The following is a 25,688-nucleotide window of genomic DNA, read 5'->3' as shown; positions in this document are numbered from 1 at the left end:
CATAAAACAAGAATGGGAAAGAATTCCACTTTCAAAGCTTCAACAATTAGTTTCCTCATTTCCCAAACGTTTATTGAGTGTTGTTAAAAGAAAAGGTGACGTAACAAAGTGGTGAACATGCCCTTTCCCAACTACTTTGGCACGTGTTGCAGCCATGAAATTCTAAGTTAATTACTATTTGCAAAAAAAAATAAAGTTTATGAGTTGGAACATCAAATATCTTGTCTTTGTAGTGCATTCAACTGAATATGGGTTGAAAGGGATTTGCAAATCATTGTATTCCGTTTATATTTACATCTAACACAATTTCCCAACTCATATGGAAACGGGGTTTGTAGAAGTATGGGGATGTCTGGAGCTGGTTAATTAGATTTACAAGCACCAAAAATTATGATATAGTTTATTTCTCCATCCGGTTGACCTTACCGACCCCCCGGCTGCAGATGTGTTTGCTGTCACCAGTCGGGAAGTCAAAATGTCCACAAAGTCACCTCACTTGTATATTTGTCACCTGTGCTGGCAGAGATCAGATGAGCACCTCCTTATAAACATAATCCCTCCGCCACAAATTAACATGAAATGTCATTTACAGTATAAATACAGCAGCAGAGGGTATTTCCAACGGACATCAGGCGGCGCTAGTGAGTGTCAGTAAAATGAAGTAATATCAGTAAATGAAGACGAAGAAGAAGACGCAAGGTATTTGAAACGTACACTAGATGGCGATAGTGAGCGTCCGTTCTTCCCAACGGTGTCACACGCCTCCGTAGAAGAAGAAGCGACTTCCGGCCGAGGATCTCCCTCTGCTTGTGTCCCTCCGCGCAGTGTCAGACATCCAGGCCGTTAAAGAGTCTTCTTAGGCTTTAAAAAGCAGGCTTTGTCGCCCGCCTTGGAGACGCGGAACCCCCGCAACCTTCTGGATGTACAAGTTGGATGTTAAAGGAGCTTCTTGATGCAGAACTTGGATGTTAAAGGAGAAAAGGATGTCGCTGGTGTTTGACGGGAGTCCACTGAAAGCCATGCAGAGCTCACACACTCACACACTGCTCAGGTACTACTTTATCGTTATATACTTTATCTTATGTACTTTATATTATATACTTTATATTGTATACTTTATATTATATACTTTATATTGTATACTTTATATTATATACCATGCAGAGCTCACACACTGCTCAGGTACTACTTTATCTTTATATACTTTATATTATATACTTTATATTATATACTTTATATTGTATACTTTATATTATATACTTTATATTGTATACTTTATATTATATACCATGCAGAGCTCACACACTGCTCAGGTACTACTTTATCTTTATATACTTTATATTATATACTTTATATTATATACTTTATATTGTATACTTTATATTATATACTTTATATTATATACTTTATATTGTATACTTTATATTATATACATTGCAGAGCTCACACACTCACAGCCTGGTCATGTACTACTTTATCTTTATATACTTAATATTATACACTTTATATTATATACCATGCAGAGCTCACACACTCACACACTGCTGAGGTACTACTTTATCTTAATATACTTTATATTATATACTTTATATTGTATACTTTATATTGTACACCATGTAGAACTCACACACTGCTCAGGTACTACTTTATCTGTATATACTTAATATTATATACTTTATATTATATACTTTATAGTATATACCATGCAGAACTCACACACTGCTCAGGTACTACTTTATCTTTATATACTCTATATTATATACTTTATATTATATACCATGCAGAGCTCACACACTCGCACACTGCTCAGGTACTACTTTATCTTTATAGACTTTATAGTATATACTTTATATTATATACTTTATATTGTATACTTTATATTGTATACTTTATATTATATACCATGCAGAACTCACACACTGCTCAGGTACTACTTTATCTTTATATACTTTATATTATATACTTTATATTATATACCATGCAGAGCTCACACACTCGCACACTGCTCAGGTACTACTTTATCTTTATATACTTTATATTATATACTTTATATTGTATACTTTATATTGTATACTTTATATTACATACTTTATATTATATGCCATGCAGAAATCACACACTGCTCAGGTACTACTTTATCTTTATATACTTTATATTATATACTTTATATTATATACCATGCAGATCTCACACACTCACAGCCTGCTCAGGTACTACTTTATCTTTATATACTTTATATTGTATACTTTATATTGTATACTTTGTATTGTATACTTTATATTATATACTTTACATTATATACTTTATATTATAAACCATGCAGAGCTCACACACTTACACACTGCTCAGGTACTACTTTATTTTTACATACTTTATATTATATACTTTATATTATATACTTTGTATTATATACTTTATATTGTATACTTTATATTATATACCATGGAGAGCTCACAAACTCACACACTGCTCAAGTACTACTTTATCTTTATACACTTTATATTATATACTTTATGTTGTATACTTTATATTATATACTTTATATTGTATGCGTTGTATTATATACTTTATATTGTATACGTTATATACTTTATATTATATACCATGCAGAGCTCACACACTCACACACTGCTCAGGTACTACTTTATCTTTATATACTTTATCTTTATATACTTTATCTTTATATACTTTATATTGTATACTTTATATTATATACTTTATATTGTATACGTTATATTATAGACTTTATATTATATACCATGCAGAGCTCACACACTGCTCAGGTACGACTTTATCTATATATACTTAATATTATATACTTTATATTATATACTTTATATTGTATACTTTATATTATATACCGTGCAGAGCTCACACACCCACTGCTCAGGTACTACTTTATCTCTATATACTTTCTATTATATACTTTATATTATATACTTTATGTTATATACCATGCAGCGCTCACACACTCACACACTGCTCAGGTACTATTTTATCTTTATATAATTTATATTATATACTTAATACTTTATATTATATACTTTATATTTTATACTTTATATTCTATACTTTATATTATATACCATGTAGAGCTCACACACTCACACACTGCTCAGGTACTACTTTATCTTTATATACTTTATATTATATACTTTATAGTGTATACTTTATATTATATACTTTATATTTTATACTTTATATTATATACCATGCAGAGCTCACACACTCACACCCTGCTCAGGTGACTACTTTATCTTTATATTATGTACTTTATATGACATACTTAAGCATGTAAGGAACCACGCTGGACCTTTTAAAGTAGGTCTTTTACATAAAGTACATTAACATAATGTGTTTGTTTGACTGTCACTTAAAATGACGTGTTGGTATTAAAATAGAAATGTGCTCACAAAAGTTAAGCACATTACAAAAAAGAGCTCTGAGAATAATCAGCAAAAAACACAAAAGTGTGTTCTGTAAAACCACAAACTATTATTGTCAAGGATCTGCTAAAACTGCTGGAATAACATTCAAAGCTGGACATAATCTACTGCCACAGAATCTCCCCAAATAATGTTCATAGATGGATGGAGAGTGTTATTTAAATGGGATTTAAAGCGGCCTTGTTTTAACACGACTTTTAAAAGTATCTCAATTAAGCTTTTTGGAGTGACTCGCTGGAATGGATCGAATGAAGAAATCCGATTAATAAGGTCCTGCAGTTGAAAATATATTACACACATGAACAAGGAGGAGCAAACTCTTAAAGGTGTATTGTATTTATACTACAAACCCTGTTTCCATATGAGTTGGGAAATTGTTTTAGATGTAAATATAAACAGAATACAATGATTTGCAAATCATTTTCAACCCATATTCAGTTGAATATGCTACAAAGACAACATATTTGATGTTCAAACTGATAAACATTTTTTTTTTTGCAAATCATTAACTGAAGATTTTGATGCCAGCAACACGTGACAAAGAAGTTGGGAAAGGGGGCAATAAATAGTGATTAAGTTGAGGAATGCTCATCAAACATATATATTGGAAAATCCCACAGGTGTGCAGGCTAATTGGGAACAGGTGGGTGCCATGATTGGGTATAAAAGCAGCTTCCATGAAATGCTAAGTAATTCACAAACAAGGATGGGGTGAGGGTCACCACTTTGTAAGCAAATTGTCAAACAGTTTTAGAACAACATTTCTCAACGAACTATTGCAAGGAATTTAGGGATTTTACCATCTACGGTCCGTAAAATCATCCAAAGGTTCAGAGAATCTCGAGAAATCCCTGCGATGATATTACGGACCGTTGATCCCTCAGGCGGTACTCCATCAAAAACCAACATCATTTCATAAAGGATATCACCACATGGGCTCAGGAACACTTCATAAAACCACTGTCAGTAACTACAGTTGGTCGCTACATCTTTTAAAGGGGAACATTATCACCAGACCTATGTAAGCGTCACTATATACCTTGATGGTGCAGAAAAAAGACCATATATTTTTTTAACCGATTGCCGAACTCTAAATGGGTGAATTTTGGCGAATTAAACGCCTTCCTGTTTATCGCTCTGGAGGCGATGACGTCAGAATGTGACGTTGCCGAGGTAATACAGCCGCCATTTTCATTTTTGACACATTTTAAACATTGGGTCTCAGCTCAGTTATTTTCCGTTTTTTCGGCTATTTTTTGGAACCTTGGAGACATCATGCCTCGTCGGTGTGTTGTCGGAGGGTGTAACAACACTAAACAGGGAGGGATTCAAGTTGCACCACTGGCCCGAAGATGCGAAAGTGTCTGCCGCCAGACCCCCATTGAATGTGCGGGAGTGTCTGCACATTTTAACGGCGATGACAGACATGGCACAGAGATGTATGGATAACCTGCAGATGCATTTGCAACGATAAAGTCAACAAAATCACAAAGGGGAGTTTTGTTGATGTTGTTGACTTATGTGCTCATCAGATATATTTGGTCGCGGCGTGACTGCCAGCTAATCGATGCTAACATGCTATGCTAATCGACGCTAACATGCTATTTACCGGCGGTGCTAAAGCAGACATGGAACAGAGATGTATGGATAACCTGCAGATGCATTTGCAACTATATCACGTTTCCTTCCACCCACATTTAATGCAAAAAAAACACTTACCAATCGACGGATTTAAGTTGCTCCAGTGTCAAGAGATGCGAAAGTCCTGATCATATGGTCCGCACATTTTACCGGCGCTGCTAACGCAGCTATTCGGCCATGCTATGGCTATGAATAGCGTCAATAGCTATTCGCTCAATAGCTTCAGTTTGTTCTTCAATACTTTCATACTCCAACCATCCGTTTCAATACATGCGTAATCTGTTGAATCGTTTAAGCCGCTGAAATCCGAGTCTGAATCCGAGCTAATGTTGCTATATCTTGCTGTGCTATTCCCATTGTTTGTTTACATTGGCAGCACTGTGTGACGTTACAGGGAAATGGATAGTCGCGTTGCAAATAGCGAAAATCAAGCATTTTAAAGCTTTTTTTAAGGATATTCCGAGACCGGTAAAATTTTGAAAAAAATTTCAAAAAATGCAACAAGCCACTGGGAACTGATTTTTATTGTTTTTAACCCTTTTGAAATTGTGATAATGTTCCCCTTCAAGTGCTAGTTAAAACTACTATGCAAAGCGAAAGCCATTTATCAACAACACCTACGAACGCCGCCGGCTTCGCTGGGCCCGAGCTCACCTAAGATGGACTGATGCAAAGTGGAAAAGTGTTCCGTGGTCTGACGAGTCCACATTTCAAATTATATTTGGAAACTGTGGACGTGGTGTCCTCCAGAACAAAGAGGGAAATAACCATCCGTATTCTTATAGGCGCAAAGTTGAAAAGCCAGCATCTGTGATGGTATGGGGGTGCATTAGTGCCCAAGGCATGGGTAACTTACACATCTGTGAAGGCACCATTAATGCTGAAAGGTACATACAGGTTTTGGAGCAACATATGTTTTCATCCAAGCAACGTTATCATGGACGCCCCTGCTTATTTCAGCAAAACAATGCCAAGCCACGTGTTACAACAGCGTGGCTTCGTAGCAAAAGAGTGCGGGTACTTTCCTGGCCCGCCTGCAGTCCAGACCTGTCTCCCATGGAAAATGTGTGGCGCATTATGAAGCGTAAAATACGACAACAAGACCCCGGACTGTTGAACGACTGAAGCTCTACATCAAGCAAGAATGGGAAAGGATTTCACTTTCAAAGCTTCAACAATTAGTTTCCTCAGTTCCCAAACGTTTATTGAGTGTTGTTAAAAGAAAAGGTGATGTAACACAGTGGTGAACATGCCCTTTCCCAACTACTTTGGCACGTGTTGCAACCATGAAATTTTAAGTTTATTTTTTTTGCGAATAATAATTAAGTTTATGAGTTTGAACATCAAATATGTTGTCTTTGTAGTGCATTCAACTGAATATGAGTTGAAAAGGATTTGCAAATCATTGTATTCCCTTTACATTTACATCTAACACAATTTTCCAACTCATATGGAAACGGGGTTAATAGTAATGTCAAACAATCACATGTTTTGAATCAGATTAACCACACATTTGCATTTTGATGAATCGTATCAAATGACTTGTGGTCAATTGAAGTTAACTTCAAATTAAACTTAAATGGAATTGTATTGTCAGAATGTCAGATTTTTAAAGCGTTTCCCTTGAATGCACAACATTTATTTGTTCAAAACTGGTTGACAGGGTTATCTTGGTCCCATCTGGTTGTATTTGGAAGTGAAATGTGCCAGCCAGCTCACCAGTCCTGCTCATCTTCTATGCAAATATCAATTAGTTTCTCTAACCTCCACCACGGGCAAAAAGAAAACACTTCACGCCCTGACTATAAATAGTATAATTTGTCTATAACATTGAATCCTTATTAACATTAAAGAACATAAAAAAGATAAATGGGTTGTACTTGTATAGCGCTTTTCTACCTTCAAGGTACTCAAAGCGCTTTGACACTACTTCCACATTTACCCATTCACACACACATTCACACACTGATGGAGGGAGCTGCCATGCAAGGCGCCAACCAGTACCCATCAGGAGCAAGGGTGAAGTGTCTTGCTCAGGACACAACGGACGTGACGAGGTTGGTACTAGGTGGGATTTGAACCAGGGATGCTCGGGTTGCGCACGGCCACTCTCCCACTGCGCCACGCCGTCCCGATAAGACCAAACATAGATCAACTTACAACAAAGAAACTTTATTAAAATTGTTTGTCTGTAATGGAAAAGCTTTAAAGTGCATCAATTTGTCTGAACAAAAACATCCTCACTTAAACTATAAAAATTTTTAGACCCACTTGAAAAATTTAATTAAATAAACTCAACGAAAAATAAAAAAAATCCAATTGATGAGCAACATTAACTCAGGAGCTCAATATACAAAAGACGTGATTATTGGTATGATTGTGATTAACCACATGAAATATGTTTTCTTTATTTCATTTTCCTTTAATATTAGTTATGTTTTTGTAACTTTTTTTTTTTCTTAGAAATGACAACATTATATTGGAGATATAATTTTTAAATAATGTATTCTTTTCTTCCCAAATGTGTTTGTTCTTTCCCTTTTAACAGAAAAAATACATCTTTTAAAAATATCTTTTTAATCTCTAATAATGCAACTCATATGATATTATCATACATTCGAGAGAAAAAAAGGTAAAATGAAAATAAATACCTAAATATCTGCTTGAGTCATCATTTCAAAGCAAGTCTCTCCACCAAACTGAAACCATAGAAACAAAAATAACTTTATGGCTCAGACGCCAGAATTGTACAGTAAAAAAAAAAGTCCTACCGTTTTTTCTTTTACTGTAAAATGCTGTAAAAACATCAGTTTTTTTAAAGGTAAAATCTACTGATTTATTTTACAGAAAACATAATATATACATATATATATATATATATACATATACATATATATATATATATATATATATATATATATATTTCTAGATATATTAGGGGTGGGCAAATTAGTGCGTTAATTATGAGTTAACTCATCAATCTATTAATGCAGACAATTATTTTATCGCACATTTGCGTATGTTGTTTACATGCTTTTAATTTGTTAACGCCTTTTCTTAAGAAGATGGCGTCGCCCGGCGTCGAGGGGCTCTTGGTAAAGATGGAACATTTGGCAAAAATACCGGACAATTCTGCAAACTTCATGGCTGGCTTACAGCGTGGTCACTCCGGGATCACTTACGACCGCCAGACAATTCTGGATGTGGATAGATCGGGCCGTTTTGGACTGAATGACTCGTGCTTGCTAGACCGGCTAGCTAGCATGGGAGTACTTTGCCGGCTACATCCAGCGGCCTGTGAAGCAGCGGAGTATATGTGTTGTCTGTCTATTTATGAATAATGCAGACGAGGAGTGTTGGCTGAGTTCTTAACGTTTATTTTCAGAGCGTGCATATCACAACATACAAGATGCCGTCATGGCGACACAACCTATACCGGGCTACCGCGCATGCTCGTCACTCCTGTTGCATGCTGGGTAGGGTAGTTCTTTTTTTCCCTGGCTCATAACGTCACAATATAGTACCATGTATATGTGTTCAGTTTATCAAAGCACCAAGCAAACAATCGGAAAATTCCCATCATATCAATTCCTAGATATGGTCATAATTATTTTAAGTGCACTACGCAGAATAAACACAACATTATTAATATTGCTACTACAGATAATTTGATCAAAAATTCCCTAAAACAGCCTACTACATATAATATAGGTTTTTTAAACTTAAGATCCCTGATAAAAAAAAAAAATTCTGCTGTTACCTCAGAAATTGCCTGTTCAGATGTTATGATTGTGGCTCAGAGATTTGTATGTAGATTATATTTATTTTCCATAACAAACAGGATAACTTAAATACCCTGGCAGTGGTAGTAATAAGCTTAAATGTTTGTATTTAAATTTTTTGAGTTGATTTTCATAAAATATGCTATTTAACTGCTACTGTTTAACAAGGACTGATTTAAATTGTGTTTGCACAACAAATGTTTTGGCGCTTTTGTTCATGTGGGAGAATATTCCAATAAAGGTGCACTACACACTACTTTTGAATTCATTATTGGGCTTTGCGTATACAATGCAGTTAATCGCGATTAATCAGAGAAATAGTGCGATTAACTTCGATTAAAATTTTTAATCGTTGCCCAGCCCTAATATATATATATACGTATACATATATAAAATCAATTGCATTGGCAATTAGAGGCCTACTGAAATGAGATTTTCTTATTTAAACGGGGATAGCAGGTCCATTCTATGTGTCATACTTGATCATTTCGCCATATTGCCATATTTTTGCTGAAAGGATTTAGTAGAGAACATCCACGATAAAGTTCGGCACTTTTGGTCGCTAATAAAAAAGCCTTGCCTGTACCGGAAGTAGCAGACAATGTGCGTGTGACGTCACGGTTTGTGGAGCTCCTCACGTCTGAACACTGTTTACAATCATGGCCACTAGCAGTGATAGCGATTCGGACCGAGAAAGCCACGATTTCCCCATTAGTTTGAACGAGGATGAAAGATTCAAGGATGAGGAAAGTGAGAGTGAAAGACTAGAAAAAAAAAGAAAAAAAACTATACAGTGGGAGTGATTCAGATGGTATTAGACAAATTTACTCGGATAATTCTGGAAAATCCCTTATATGCTTATTAAGTCTTACTAGTGTTTTAGTGAGATTATATGGTCGTACCTGTACAACCTGAAGGTCGGCCCTGCACCTTTCTGCAGCACCAGTCAACGGCTGGTGGCGATGGCCATGGCCATCTCTGCCCTTCGCAAGGGACCCTCTTCGAAACACAATCTTTCGGAATGATCGCTGCATAATACACTGTACTTTGTGTGTGGTCCAATCCAACCGTGTTCTCTTCACCGTCATCTTTCGGGAATGTAAACAATGAAACACCGGCTGTGTTTGTGTTGCTAAAGGCGGCCGCAATACACCGCTTCCCACCTACAGCTTTCTTCTTTGATGTCTCCATTGTCCATTGAACAAATTGCAATAGATTCAGCAACAAAGATGTCCAGAATACTGTGGAATTTCGCGATGAAAACAGACGAGCTAATAGCTGGGAACGATGCTGGAACAAAATGTCCTCTACAATGCGTGACGTCACGGTCACGCGTCATCATACCGAGACGTTTCAGCCGGATATTTCGGTGCGAAATTTAAAATTGCAATTTAGTAAACTAAAAAGGCCGTATTGGCATGTGTTGCTATGTTGAGATTTCATCATTGATATATAAACTATCAGACTGCGTGGTCGGTAGTAGTGGCTTTCAGTAGGCCTTTAAAGTTCAAGTTAAAGTAGCAATGATAGTCACACACACACATGCACGCACACACACACATTAGGTGTGGTGAAATGTGTCCTCTGCATTTGACCCATCACCCTTGTTCACCCCCTTGGAGGTGAGGGGAGCAGTGAGCAGGAGCGGTGCCGCGCCCCGGGAATCATTTTTGGTGATTTAACCCCCAAGTCCAAGCCTTTTTATAGTCTTTGGTATGACTCGGCCGGGGTTTGAACTCACAACCTAGCCACCTCAGGGCGGACACTCCAACCAGGAGGCCACTGAGCAGGTTGAATGGTGTGATCATATATGATACATTTCTATTTTCAATGTCATGTAGTGTTAGTGCGAGGTGGCCCTCACCCCTTGGCTGTAGATGAAGTGTAGTTTGAGTTTGTTGTGTTTTTAAACAAACCAAATGTGTAAATGTCAGTGCTGAACCAAAAGGATTATTGATGTGCTTTTAGTGATGCCCTGCAGAAGTAAACTTGGCTCCAAGTTTTACTAGATAAGACAAAAGAATGGAAATACTAACTGATCAACATTTTTAATGTGATTTCCATTTATTTTCCATAACAATTGTAACTCCCGAAATGTTCTTCCTCCTGTCAGTGGCCAGGAACTGTCTCAGGAGATCAAGTCCTTCATCAGTGGCGTGGACACGGTCCAGGGTCGCAAGCTCAGCGTGCGAGAACACGCCCGCTGCGCCGTGCGTCTGCTGCGCTCCGTCCCGGCCTGCCGAGGAGCCGTGCTGGAGCACCTGAGGGGCGTCTATGACGAGCACGTCAACGTCTTTCTGCACGCCCTGGAGACGGAGGGTGATGGCGCTACTGGCATCAGCTTCAACCTGGAGGACATCATTCAGGTGGGGAGATGCATCATCTTCACTGTGTAATGTCTCATGTCAGCAAGGTGGGGTCAACATACATACATACATACATACATACATACATACTGTATATACATACATAGGTATGGATATTTACATACGTACATAGGTATGTATACACATACATACTTGCATACATGCATAGGTATATATAACAGTGTTTCCCACAGGTCAGCCATCTATTTGTGGTGGTGTGGTCAAGCGGCGGGGGGGGATGGGTTGGCACAGGCAGCGACGGCGGGGGCGGCAATGACCAAGAAGAACGCGGAGTTGGAAAATAATTACAACACTTTATGTACATATTTATATAATATTTACATATTTACATAATATGTAACTACAAGCTCCATTCACAGACAGAGTCCCATTGCTTTTAGGAGCGGTCGAGCGAGTCAAAAGCCGGAAAAAAATATATAAAAAAATGTGTGGGAAACCCTGTATATGTATGTATGTATGTATGTATATATATATATATATATATATATATATATATATATATATATATATATATATGTATATATATATATATATACATATATATATATATATACATATAATATACATATGTGTGTGTGTGTGTGTGTGTGTGTGTATATATATATATATATATATATATATATATATACTTGTATGCATATACATGTACACATATATATACACGTATATACATATAGATATATGTATATACGTGTATGTTTATATATATGAGTACGTATAGATATATATATATACACGTGTATGTTTATATATATGAGTACATATAGATATATATATACGTGTATGTTTATATATATGGGGCGGCGATGACCAAGAAGAACGCGGAGTTGGAAAATAATTACAACACTTTATGTACATATTTATATACATATTTATATAATATTTACATATTTACATAATATGTAACTACAAGCTCCATTCACAGACAGAGTCCCATTGCTTTTAGGAGCGGTCGAGCGAGTCAAAAGCCGGGAAAAAAAAAAAAAAAAAAAAATGTGTGGGAAACCCTGTATATGTATATGTATATGTATATATATATATATATATATATATATATATATATATATATATATATATATATATATATATATATATATATATATACTTGTATGTATATATATATACTTGTATGTATATATATATACTTGTATGTATATACATGTACACATATATATACTGTATATACATATAGATATATATATATATACGTGTATGTTTATATATGTTTATATATATGGAGCGGCGATGACCAAGAAGAACGCGGAGTTGGAAAATAATTACAACACTTTATGTACATATTTATATACATATTTATACAATATTTACATATTTATATAATATGTTACTACAAGCTCCATTCACAGACAGAGCCCCATTGCTTTTAGGAGCGGTCGAGCGAGTCAAAAGCCGGAAAAATAAATAAATAAAATAAAAAAATGTGTGGGAAACCCTGTATGTATATATATATATATATATATATATATATATATATATATATATATATATATATATATATATATATATATATATATATATATATATATATATATATATATATATATATACATACAGTACATGTGTGTGTATATATATATATGTGTATATATAGTGTGTGTGTATATATAGTGTGTGTGTATATATACGTGTATGTCTATACATGTACACATATATATATATATATACTATATATACATACGTGTATGTATATATGTATACATATATATATATATATATATATACACACACATATATATACATATATATACGTGTGTGTGTGTATATATATATATATATATATATATATATATATATATACATACACATGTATATATTTGTTGTTGTTGCTGTTTCCGGATGAGGAGATGCTGCTGCGTTATTGATTGAAGTAAAGTCTGAATGTCAATAAAACAGTCAGCGCCATCTTTTGACACTTCTTCCACTCCCGTCCTTGCACGCTACACCGCTACAACAAAGAAGCTGTCAAAGTTGAAGGCACATTTTGAGCAAAGAAGCACCATGACATGTTATGTAGACCACAAGGAAGTCTTTTACTTTTAGAAAATAATCATAATAATAATATGACTCCTTTAATGCGCCTTATAATCCGGTGCACCTTATATATAAAAAAAGATAAAAAATAGACCATTCATCGGCAGTGCGCCCTATGGTCCACAAAATACGGTATATTTGCAGGGTCAAACGATTAATTATTTATTATTGCTCAACTTCAAAGTAGCCCTGTGATGAGGTGGCGACTTGTCCAGGGTGTACCCCGCCTTCGGACTGATTGTAGCTGAGATAGGCTCCAGCATCGCCCGGGGCCCTGAAGGGAATAAGCGGTAGAAAATGGATGGATGGATGGAACTTCAAAGTTATGCACTTTCCCGTACAGTTTCTTGAATTTTGATTCCCTGAAAGTTTTATCGATCAAAAAATACCGAATTTGTTTTCTTCTGTATTATTTTTTTTTAATGAATGAAGTAACATTTATGACAACCTTTTTCCAAAACACAATATAAAATGTGAAATATAAAATGATAATGCATACATTTATCATTTGTTTTCAAAACCCTTACACTTCCCAACATAATACTTTATGTTGTTGTTTAGTCCAGTGTGCCGTGAAGATAGTTCTTATTTGCTTCTGTCACTAGCACAATACTTTGTCATGTTGTTGTGTAGTCCAGTGTGCCATGACGATAGTTCTTATTTGCTTCTGTCACTAGCACAATACATGTTGTTGTGTAGTCCAGTGTGCCATGAAGATAGTTCTTATTTGCTTCTGTCACTAGCACAATACTTTATGTTGTTGTTTAGTCCAGTGTGCCATGAAGATAGTTCTTATTTGCTTCTGTCACTAGCACAATACTTTGTAAAGTTGTTGTGTAGTCCAGTGTGCCATGGAGATAGTTCTTATTTGCTTCTGTCACTAGCACAATACTTTGTCATGTTGTTGTGTAGTCCAGTGTGCCAAGAAGATAGTTCTTATTTGCTTCTGTCACTAGCACAATACTTTGTCATGTTGTTGTGTAGTCCAATGTGCCATGGAGATAGTCCTTCTTATTTGCTTCTGTCACTAGCACAATACTTTGTCATGCTGTTGTGTAGTCCAATGTGCCATGGAGATAGTCCTTCTTATTTGCTTCTGTCACTAGCACAATACTTTGTCATGTTGTTGTGTAGTCCAGTGTGCCATGGAGATAGTCCTTCTTATTTGCTTCTGTCAGTAGCACACTACTTTGTCATGTTGTTGTGTAGTCCAGTGTGCCATGAAGATAGTTCTTATTTGCTTCTGTCACTAGCACAATACTTTGTCATGTTGTTGTGTAGTCCAATGTGCCATGGAGATAGTCCTTCTTATTTGCTTCTGTCACTAGCACAATACTTTGTCATGCTGTTGTGTAGTCCAGTTTGCAATTGAGATAGTTCTTATTTGCTACTGTCACTAGCACAATACTTTGTCATGTTGTTGTGTAGTCCAGTGTGCCATGAAGATAGTTCTTATTTGCTTCTGTCACTAGCACAATACTTTGTCATGTTGTTGTGTAGTCCAATGTGCCATGGAGATAGTCCTTCTTATTTGCTTCTGTCACTAGCACAATACTTTGTCATGTTGTTGTGTAGTCCAATGTGCCATGGAGATAGTCCTTCTTATTTGCTTCTGTCACTAGCACAATACTTTGTCATGCTGTTGTGTAGTCCAGTTTGCAATGGAGATTGTTCTTATTTGCTACTGTCACTAGCACAATACTTTGTCATGTTGTTGTGTAGTCCAGTGTGCCATGAAGATAGTTCTTATTTGCATCTGTCACTAGCACAATACTTTGTCATGTTGTTGTGTAGTCCTATGTGCCATGGAGATAGTCCTTCTTATTTGCATCTGTCACTAGCACAATACTTTGTCATGTTGTTGTGTAGTCCAATGTGCCATGGAGATAGTCCTTTTTATTTGCATCTGTCACTAGCACAATACTTTGTCATGTTGTTGTGTAGTCCAATGTGCCATGGAGATAGTCCTTCTTATTTGCTTCTGTCACTAGCACAATACTTTGTCATGCTGTTGTGTAGTCCAATGTGCCACGGAGATAGTCCTTCTTATTTGCTTCTGTCACTAGCACAATACTTTGTCATGTTGTTGTGTAGTCCAGTGTGCCATGAAGATAGTTCTTATTGGCTTCTGTCACTAGCACAATACATGTTGTTGTGTAGTCCAGTGTGCCATGGAGATAGTTCTTATTTGCTTCTGTCACTAGCACAATACTTTGTCATGTTGTTGTGTAGTCCAGTGTGCAATGTAGATAGTTCTTCTTCTTCTTCTTTTTCTTCCATATCAACTTATTTGCTTCTGCCACCTGTCACTAACCATCAACTGCCCACTTGTAACACTTCTTGGACAAATAAATGCCTTGCTTGAGATGTTCCAGAGATTGTGTGTCAAGAAATTGCGTCAGAATTGGTAATGAAATTTAAATGGACATAGATTGATTTGCATTAATTGATTAATTAAGATGTTTTCCTTGAATTGGTTATGATTTAAAGCCTTTGGTTTTGAGCTTTAGAGCCCGCCCTACGGTTTGTAGTGTAGCATGTTTAGCTATTCCTTGTCCTCCAGTGATAACGTTACGTGTAAGAAACGTAGTTTGGAGGTGAGGATTGCTGACCAACAAGTGGCTTTGCACTGTGGAGGGACATTAGCCCCAAGCAATAATTGTACAGTGTGTTTGAGACTGGTTTGTGAAATGTGCGGTACACAGCTGGAATGTGTCGTCAGGATGTGACGGAGTGTTAAAAGCTTGATGCTTGGCCAAATGTACTTCTTTTCTATGGTCTATATCAGGGGTCACCAACCTTTTTGGAACCAAGAGCTACTTCTTGGGTATTGATTAATGCGAAGGGCTACCAGTTTGATACACCCTTTAAAAAATTGCCAGAAATAGCCAATTTGCTCAATTTACCTTTAATAAATAAATCTGTATATATTAAAAAAAAGGGTATTTCTGTCTGTTATTCCGTCGTACATTTTTTTTCCTTTTACGGAAGGTTTTTTGTAGAGAATAAATTATGAAAAAACACTTAATTGAATGGTTTAAAAGAGGAGAAAACATGGAAAAAGTGAAAATTTAATTTTGAAACATAGTTTATCTTCAATTTCGACTTTTTAAAATTCAAAATTCAACAGAAAAAAATGAAGAGAAAAAGTAGCTAATTCGAATCTTTTTGAAAAAATTAAAAAAAGAATTGATGGAACATCATTATTAATTTTTCCTGATTAAGATTAATTTTAGAATTATGATGACATGTTTTAAATAGGTTAAAATCCAAGCTGCACTTTGTTAGAATATATAACAAATTGGCCCAAGCTATAGCTGAGATAGGCGCCAGCGCCCCCCGTGACCCCAAAAGGGAATAAGCGGTAGGAAATAGATGGATGGATGGATATATTTCTAACAAAGACAAAGAATTATTTCTTCTAGATTTTACAGAACAAATTTTTTGTAAGAAATTCCTAAGACTTTGAAAGAATATTTAAATTTGATTCTACAGATTTTCTACATTTTCAGAAATATTTTTTTTAAATTTTAATCTTAATAAGTTTGAAGAAGTATTTTACAAATAATCTTTGTCGAAAAAACAGAAGCTAAAATGAAGAATTAAATTAAAATGTATTTATTATTATTCACAATAAAAACAAAATTTACTTGAGCATTGATTTAAATTGTCAGGAAAGAAGAGGAAGGAATTTAAAAGGTAAAAAGGTATGTGTTTAAAAATCCTAAAATCATTTTTAAGTTTGTATTTTTTCTCTAAAATTGTCTTTCTGAAAGTTATAAGAAGCAAAGTAAAAAAATAAATGAATTTATTTAAACAAGTGAAGACCAAGTCTTTATAATATTTTCTTGGATTTTCCAATTCTATTTGAGTTTTGTCTCTCTTAGAATTAAAAATGTCAAGCAAAGCGAGACCAGCTTGCTAGTAAATAAATACAATTTTAAAAATAGAGGCAGCTCACTGGTAAGTGCTGCTATTTGAGCTATTTTTAGAACAGGCCAGCGGGCGAGTCATATGGTCCTTACGGGCAACCTGGCTGCCTGAGGGCACCGTGTTGGTGACCCCTGCTTTATATTGTGTAAGCCTTTGCTGCACTGCTCTTTTCCTGCTCCTCTCAGTTTCCTCTGGTAACCAAACGTGTCTTCCAAACAAGACGGCCACGTGCCAGCATGTCAGTTTAAGAACAAGTTCAATCCAAGCTGCATGTCAACAGCAGGTGAACAAGAGGTGGGAAATGAAGCAGATGTTACTTACAAAGGATGCGTGTTTGTCCACAGGAGGTCCATGGCGTGCTGTCGGAGTTCATCCGCCTCAACCCGCGGGCTTGGGCCCCGCTGGTGTCCAGCTGGGCGGTGGACTTGCTGGGTCAGCTGAGCAGCAAGCATGCCGGCCGAAGGGTGGCGCCCCACTCCTCCAGCCTGAACGAGCTCCTCCAGCTGTGGATGTCCTGCGCTGCCACTCGCTCCCTCATGGAGGCCTACTCTCAATGCTTGGCGGCCATGCTGGCCTGGTGCCCCGACGCCTGCGTGGACGCCCTGTTGGACACCTCCGTGCTGCACTCGCCGCATTTCGACTGGGTGGTAGCGCACATCGGCTCCGCCTTCCCCGGGACGATCATCAGCCGAGTCCTGGCCTGCGGGCTGAAAGACTTCTGCTCCTACGGCGCCAAGGACCAAGGGCTGGTAGTGAACGGAGTGGACAAAGGCAGCAAGGTGCCAAAGATCGGCTCGGTGGTGGGAATCCTGGGACACCTGGCGGCGCACCACTCGGACAGCATACGGAAAGAGCTGCTCAGGATGTTCCAGGAGAGCCTGAGCCCTTCCAGTCCCCTGTCCCCGACTTCATCCTCCAGCTCCTGGGAAGGTTCCCCGCAGCTGCGTTGTGCCGCAGTGCCATTTCTCCTGCAGCTGGCCGCCATGTCCCCCAACCTCTTTGGCGCCGTGTCCGCCGAGCTGGTGGAGCTGCTGCGCCCTCCACTCCTGCTGCAGCTGCACAGTCTGCTGCAGGGCCTCCCCAGAGAAGACCTGGACAACATGCTGGGCCTGGCCGTCCACCTCATATGCCAAAGCCCATCAGGGGGAGCCCGGGTCCTGCGCTTCCTGGCGGACACGGCCACGCCGGCTTCGGTCATCATCTCCGGTCCCACGCCGTCCCCGCACGAAGGCGTGCGAGAAGGCTGCGACAGCCTGCTGCAGATGCTGCTCCTGCACCTCCACAAGCTGGTGTACAACCGGGCGGAAGCGGCCGACGGCCACCCGCATCACTCCCACCAGCCGCAGATTGTCATCCCGTTCTTGGAGGAGCTGCAGACGCACGTGGGCGAGCTGTGTGCCGAGACGCTTAGGCTGGAGAGGAAGCGTCATGTCTGGCTGCATCAGCTTCTCTGCTTGCTGTCCGTGTACGGCGGTCCCAGCGTGGCCACAGAAGCCCTCTGCCAGCTCCTCACTCAGGCCCGCAACCCCGAGGAGCTGGCCCTGGCCTGGCAGCTTCACAACAACCTCTCGTCCTGCATGGCGGGCCTGGTCGCAGCCGCCGTGGCTCGCTGCGTGGCCCAGATCCACACGCACATCCTGGGGCCGCGGCAGCTGAGGCAGCTGCTGCTGAACCTGGCCACCGTCATCCAGAGTCAAGACGAAGACCGAAGAGGATCGGCAGACGCTCAGTCCACCATGGCGGTCCAGGCGGGGTCTGCCGTCTCCCTGCACCTCCATGATTTCAGCCCGCTCCTCCTCCATGGCGACCCGGCGGTATCCCACGCCTCAGCGCGACTCCTGTCCGTCAGTCCGCTCCCTCGCGCCTCCTCCCCGGCGCACCTGCTCCTGCTCTCGCGGGCCGCCGTCGCCCATTTCTTTCTGGCTCTTCGGCGGCGAGGGGAAGCGGGGAAGGTGAGGGCGGACGGTGTGCAATCGGCCGAAGCCGTGAGCTGCTCGGTGCAGCTGCTGTCCCGTTTTGCCGCGTACTCGCCCCTCACTCTCAAGGCGGTGCTACAGCAGCTGGTGGAGGGAGTGCTGCATAAAGGCAACGTGCACCTCTTCGGAGGGCAGATGGCCGACATGGCCGGCGCTCCCCTGCCGTCATGCTCAGGATCCCCCGATGTCGGCGCCTCCCTCTTGGACATCAACTGTCGTTTCGGGACGACGGTCAACTTCTCAGGAAGCGTGTGGTCCGTGTTCCACGCCGGGGTGATCGGCAAGGGACTGAAGACTCCAACAGAAATACCTCAGCCTGACCCGTCAGGCGTCATCCAGGTAAATACAATCTAACTTACTGCAGGGCGGTAGACTTTCATTGGAGCTCACACTTGTCATGTCTCCCAATACAGCCTTTTCCCTTCCGATACGGTAGCGAGGAAGGATATCAGAATGTCACAATATGAAATGATCACAGCATTAAAGGCCTACTGAAATGATGTTCTTATTTAAACGGGGATAGTAGGTCCATTCTATGTGTCATACTTGATCATTTCGCCATATTTTTACTGAAAGGATTTAGTAGAGAACATCGACGATAAATTTCGCAACTTTTGGTCGCTGATAAAAAAGCCTTGCCTGTGCCGGAAGTAGCAGACGATGTGCGCGGGACGTCACGGGTTGTGGAGCTCCTCACATCTGAACGTTGTTTACAATCATGGCCACCAGCAGTAAGAGCAATTCGGACCGAGAAAGCGACAATTTCTCCATTAATTTGAGCGAGGATGAAAGATTCGAGGAGAAGATATTGATAGTGAAGGACTAGAAAAAAGACCAAAAAAGTTAAAAAAAAAAAAATTCAAATAAAAACAGGCGAGGCCAAGTGAGAGCGATTCAGATGTTTTTAGACACATTTACTAGGATAATTCTGGAAAATCCTTTATTTGCTTATTGTGTTGCTAGTGTTTTAGTGGGATTAAATTGTACCTGATAGTCGGAGGGGTGTGGCCACGGGTGTGTTGACGCCAGAGTCTGTGAGGGAAGTCACGGCAGCTGCATGGACGGCGCAAGCTCCCCTGATCTCCGGTAAGAGGCGACTTTTTACCACAATTTTTTCACCGAAAACTGCCGGTTGATAAGTAGTCGGGATCCATGTTTGCCTGACTTTGATCCATAGTAAAGTTTCACCTCTGGGAATTTTAAACAAGAAAACACCAGCTGTGTTTGTGTGGCTAAAGCTTCCCAACTCCATCTTTCTTCTTTGACGTCTCCATTATTAATTGAACAAATTGCAAAAGATTCAGCAACACAAATGTCCAGAATACTGTTTAATTATGCGATTAAAGCAGACTACTTATAGCTTGGATCGCGGGCTGGAAAATAATGTCCGCTACAACCTGAGACGTCAAACGCACGCGTCATCATACGTGTCATCATTCCGCGACGTTTTCAACACGACACTTCGCGGGAAATTTAAAATTGCAATTTAGTAAACTAAAAAGGCCGTATTGGCATGTGTTGCAATGTTAGTATTTCATCATTGATATATAAACTATCAGACTGCGTGGTGAGTTTCAGTAGGCCTTTAAGGCGACAGTATGATATTATTGTGGTATATGAAAAAAGAAAATCTTAAAAATGTGTGGCAGAGATGTTTCATTACGTTTACTGTAATTAAAGGCCTACTGAAAGCCACTACTACCGACCACGTAGTCTGATAGTTTATATATCAATGATGAAATATTAACATTGCAACACATGCCAATACAGCCTTTTTAGTTTACTAAATTGCAATTTTAAATTTCACGCGGAACTATCATGCTAAAACGTCGCGGTATGATGACGCGTGACGTCACGCATTGTAGAGGATATCTTGTTCCAGCACCGTTCACAGCTACAATTTGTCTGTTTCCATCGCATAATTACACAGTATTCAGGACATCTGTGTTGCTGATCTATTGCAATTTGTTCAATGAATAATGGAGACGTCAAAGAAGAAAGCTGTAGGTGGGAAGCGGTGTATTGCGGCCGCTTTTAGCAACACAAACACAGGCGGTGTTTCATTGTTTACATTCCCGAAAGATGACGGTGAAGCTTTACTATGGAACAGAGTGGTCAAGCAAACACGATTGGATTGGACCACACACACACACACACACAAAGTACAGTGTATTATGCAGCGATCATTTTAAAAGATCGTGTTTTGAAGAGGGTCCCTTGCGAAGGGCAGAGATGGGCATCGCCACCACCAGTCGACTGGTGCTGCAGAAAGGTGCAGGGCTGACCATCAGGTTGTACAGATACGACCATATAATCTCACTAAAACAGTAGTAACACAATAGCAGATAAGGGATTTTCCAGAATGATCCTAGTAAATGTGTCTAATAACATCTGAATCGCTCCCACTGTATAGTCTTTTTTTTTTCTAGTCCTTCACTCTCACTTTCCTCATCCACAAATCTTTCATCCTCGCTCAAATTAATGGGGAAATCCTTGCTTTTTCGTTCTGAATCGCTTTCGCTGCTGGTGGCCATGATTGTAGACAATGTTCAGATGTGAGGAGCGCCACAACCCGTGACGTCACGCGCACATCGTCTGCTACTTCCGGTACACGCAAGGCTTTTTTATTAGCGACCAAAAGTTGTGAACTTTATCGTCGATGTTCTCTACTAAATCCTTTCAGCAGAAATATGGCAATATTGCGAAATGATCAAGTATGACACATAGAATGGACCTGCTATCCCCGTTTGAATAAGAAAATCTCATTTCAGTAGGCCTTTAAAGACAAATATAGTGCTCATATTTATTACTACAAGTTAGGGCTGAAAACTGTATCATGATTTAAGTTTTTTATGTTGATCGTTAGCAATAATCATTGATATTTTTATGACCTACGGAATATATATTAAATGTTAACATTTTTATTTGAAATGTAACATTCCTCTGATTATAATCTCCCCAGCTGTCAAGGAAATGTCAACTCAAGCATGGAAAACACTCAAACATTGTCAACAAAGTTCTAAAATCACAATTAACACTTAAAAATAGTCTCTTAAAATGAATGTATAATAAATGCTTAATAAAGTGTATCAAAATAGTGCCAATAGAGTAACTATTTAGTAGCAGGAAGTGACATGGTCTGTGCCACATTTAATTTGGTCTGTTATTCTTATTTAAGTATGGAAATGTGTTTATGTCACGCAGTAATTACTATTGAAATATTATTGGAACAAATTACTATTTTTAAGTAGCATATACTGTAGGGCAAAAAAGTATTTAGTCAGCCAGCGATTGCGCAAGTTCTCCCACTTAAAATGATGACAGAGGTCTGTAATTTTTTTATCATAGGTACACTTCAACTGTGAGAGACAGAATATGAAAAGAAAATCCAGGAATTCACATTGTAGGAATTTTAAATAATTTATTTGTAAATTATGGTGGAACATATGTATCTGGTCAACCATCCAAAGCTCTCACTGATGGAAGGAGATTTTGGCTCAAAATCTCACGATACATGGCCTCATTCATTCTTTCCTTAACACGGATAAATCATCCTGTCCCCTTAGCAGAAAAACAACCCCAAACCATGATGTTTCCATCCCCATGCTTCACAGTAGGTATGGTGTTCTTGGGATTTAACTCAGTATTCTTCTTCCTCCAAACACCACGAGTTGAGTTTATACCAAAAAGTCCTATTTTGGTTTCATCTGACCACATGACATTCTCCCAATCCTCTGCTGTATCATCCATGTATCCATTTTGGTATAAACTCAACTCGTCGTTATAAGAAGCAAAGTAAAAAAATAAATGACTTTATTTAAACAAGTAAAGACCAAGTCTTTAAAATATTTTCTTGGATTTTCAAATTCCATTTGAGTTTTGTCTCTCTTAGAATTAAAAATGTCGAACAAAGCGAGACCAGCTTGCTAGTAAATAAATGAAATTTAAAAAATAGAGGCAGCTCACTGGTAAGTGCTGCTGCTATTTGAGCTATTTTTAGAACAGGCGTTGGTGACCCCTGATTTAGACCTTTTTAATAATCCAAATACCTCACAAATTAATGTTTAGCCCCGTTGGCTTCAAACATTTTTCCATGGCCAGTCTGTTTTGTCTTGGAATGTAATGCCTTGACCGAGTTTGTAAAGAACATCATGTCATGGCTGTCTTGACTTTACAATCTCTTCTATAACTCTGATTTTTTTGTGATGTAGTGATTGGAGCACATACATGTTGCTCACAAAAAACATTCATGAAGTTTGGTTCTGACATCACGTGGACAAAGATAAGACCTTCTGGAGGAAAGTTCTGTGGTCAGATGAAACAAAAATTGAGCTTTTTGGCCACGAGTCCGGTAATTACAGTGGTAAATAAAGTGATTTTGTGTGTGCGTATACTTTTGATTGCTCATATTTTCAGTAGAGCCATATTTAATTCATAAAAGAAGCAAACTTCGTGAATGTTTTTGTGAGCACAAGTATGTGCTCCAATCACTACATCACAAACAAATAAGAGTTGTAGAAATGATTGGAAAGTTAAGACAGACATGACATCATGTTCTTTACAAGTGTACGTACACTTTTGACCAGGACTGTATAAAGTGTGTGTGTGTTTCGGTCATCTCTTTTAGAACATCCAGACTCTGCTGACTGTCGTGGTCCAATGTTGCAGCTCCTCGGGTCTCAACGGCTCGCGGACGCCGTCAGACCCCGACGAGCCCCAGCCCATCAACGCCGAGGCCGCCAAAGTGGTGGCCGTCACCCTGGTGGAGAACGTGTGTCCGGACGTGGCCAACGGGGAGCTGTCCTGGCCTCCAGAGGACCACGCCCGCACCACCGTGGAGCGAGACATTCACATCCGCCGCTGCTTCGAGGCCCACCCGGTGCTCTTCCCCCTGCTTCAGGTGGTGGCAGCGGGGCGCCCCGCTCTCTGCTACTGCTCGGCCATGCTGCGAGGCCTCCTGGCCAGCCTGCTGGCCCACTGGGAGGCGTGCCGCGGGGCCTCATCCACGGACTCCTGGTGGCACCTGCAGGCCTCCTGCCTCCTGGTGTCCTGCATGGGCGAGGGCCAGCTGCTGCCTCCCGTGCTGGCCAACGTCCACGAGGCCTTTGCCCACCTGGCTCCCTTCGAGGTGCGCCTGCTGCTCTTGGCCGTCTGGGAATACGTGAGGGCCAACGGTCCCATGCCTCAGAAGTTCATCTTCAACCCAGAGAAAGGTCTGTTCTGCAGGGATTTCTCTCGGGACGGCGACGTGGCGCGATACGTGTCGCCCATCCACAGTGTCCTGCACAAGAACATTGACAGACTGGGACACCTGTGCTGGAGGTTTCAGCTCTGAGGGACATTGCTTCATGACTCTAGCAGTGCTGGAGGCTCCAGCTCTGAGAGACATTGCTTCATGACTCTAGTAGTGCTGGAGGTTCCAGCTTTGAGAGACATTGCTTCATGACTCTAGTAGTGCTGGAGGTTCCAGCTCTGAGAGACATTGCTTCATGACTCTAGAGTGCTGGAGGTTCCAGCTTTGAGAGACATTGCTTCATGACTCTAGTAGTGCTGGAGGTTCCAGCTCTGAGGGACATTGCTTCATGACTCTAGTAGTGCTGGAGGTTCCAGCTTTGAGAGACATTGCTTCATGACTCTAGTAGTGCTGGGGGTTCCAGCTCTGAGGGACATTGCTTCATGATTCCAGGAGTGCTGGAGGTTCCAGCTCTGAGGGACATTGCTTCATGACTCTAACAGTGCTGGAGGTTCCAGCTCTGAGGGACATTGCTTCATGACTCTAGTAGTGCTGGAGGTTCCAGCTTTGAGAGACATTGCTTCATGACTAGCAGTTCTGGAGGTTCCAGCTTTGAGAGACATTGCTTCATGACTCTAGTAGTGCTGGGGGTTCCAGCTCTGAGGGACATTGCTTCATGATTCCAGGAGTGCTGGAGGTTCCAGCTCTGAGGGACATTGCTTCATGACTCTAGTAGTACTGGAGGTTCCAGCTTTTGAGAGACATTGTTTCATGACTCTAATAGTACTGGAGGTTCCAGCTTTTGAGAGACATTGTTTCATGACTCTAGTAGTGCTGGAGGTTCCAGCTCCGAGGGACATTGCTTCATGACTCCAGGAGGGGGCTCTCCTTCACTTTCCTACTTCCTGTGTCTTTTTCTACCATATTTTTACTCCACTTTTCCTCTTCCTGCGAGCCACACGCACTTAACGCAACATGCCAAGGTCATTACAAGCCTCATGTAGAGAGGATTTCTAATTGATCTCGTGACTGATACATTTTTCTTTCCATCTTGGCCGTGGAGAAAAAAGACCATGCTCATAAGCTCTGTCTGGAATATGTGGGAGACATTATTTGGACTGTGGATGACCTCACTACTTCATGTTAAAGATTGTGATGTTAATTAGTTTGGTTTGAGGCTTCACTTGAGAAAGAATCCAAGCTGTATTTTTTTTTTTTAATAAAGTTTTCCAAAAACTTTA

General features: G+C 39.7%; 1 protein-coding gene across 3 annotated transcripts; it reads left to right on the top strand.

The window, feature by feature from the left end:
• The first annotated feature begins 558 nt into the window (after positions 1 to 558).
• On the top strand, positions 559 to 25,688 carry ints5 (integrator complex subunit 5). Of its 3 annotated transcripts, none has more exons than XR_009806759.1 (5): positions 559 to 1,051; positions 10,983 to 11,235; positions 17,583 to 19,553; positions 23,842 to 25,005; positions 25,051 to 25,688. XR_009806759.1 is itself a non-coding variant. In XM_061900172.1 (4 exons), the coding sequence occupies exons 1-4, from the start codon at positions 966 to 968 to the stop codon at positions 24,547 to 24,549; spliced, it is 3,018 nt and encodes a 1,005-aa protein (XP_061756156.1). In that variant the 5' UTR covers positions 559 to 965; the 3' UTR covers positions 24,550 to 25,688. The 3 variants fall into 3 exon arrangements, 1 of the variants encoding a protein (XP_061756156.1); XR_009806758.1 differs by having other exon boundaries at positions 23,842 to 25,191; positions 25,240 to 25,688; XM_061900172.1 differs by having other exon boundaries at positions 23,842 to 25,688.

The sequence above is a fragment of the Nerophis ophidion genome, linkage group LG05 (genome assembly GCF_033978795.1).
Source record: "Nerophis ophidion isolate RoL-2023_Sa linkage group LG05, RoL_Noph_v1.0, whole genome shotgun sequence".
NCBI lineage: Eukaryota > Metazoa > Chordata > Actinopteri > Syngnathiformes > Syngnathidae > Nerophis > Nerophis ophidion.
This window is presented reverse-complemented; position numbering and strand designations above follow the sequence as displayed.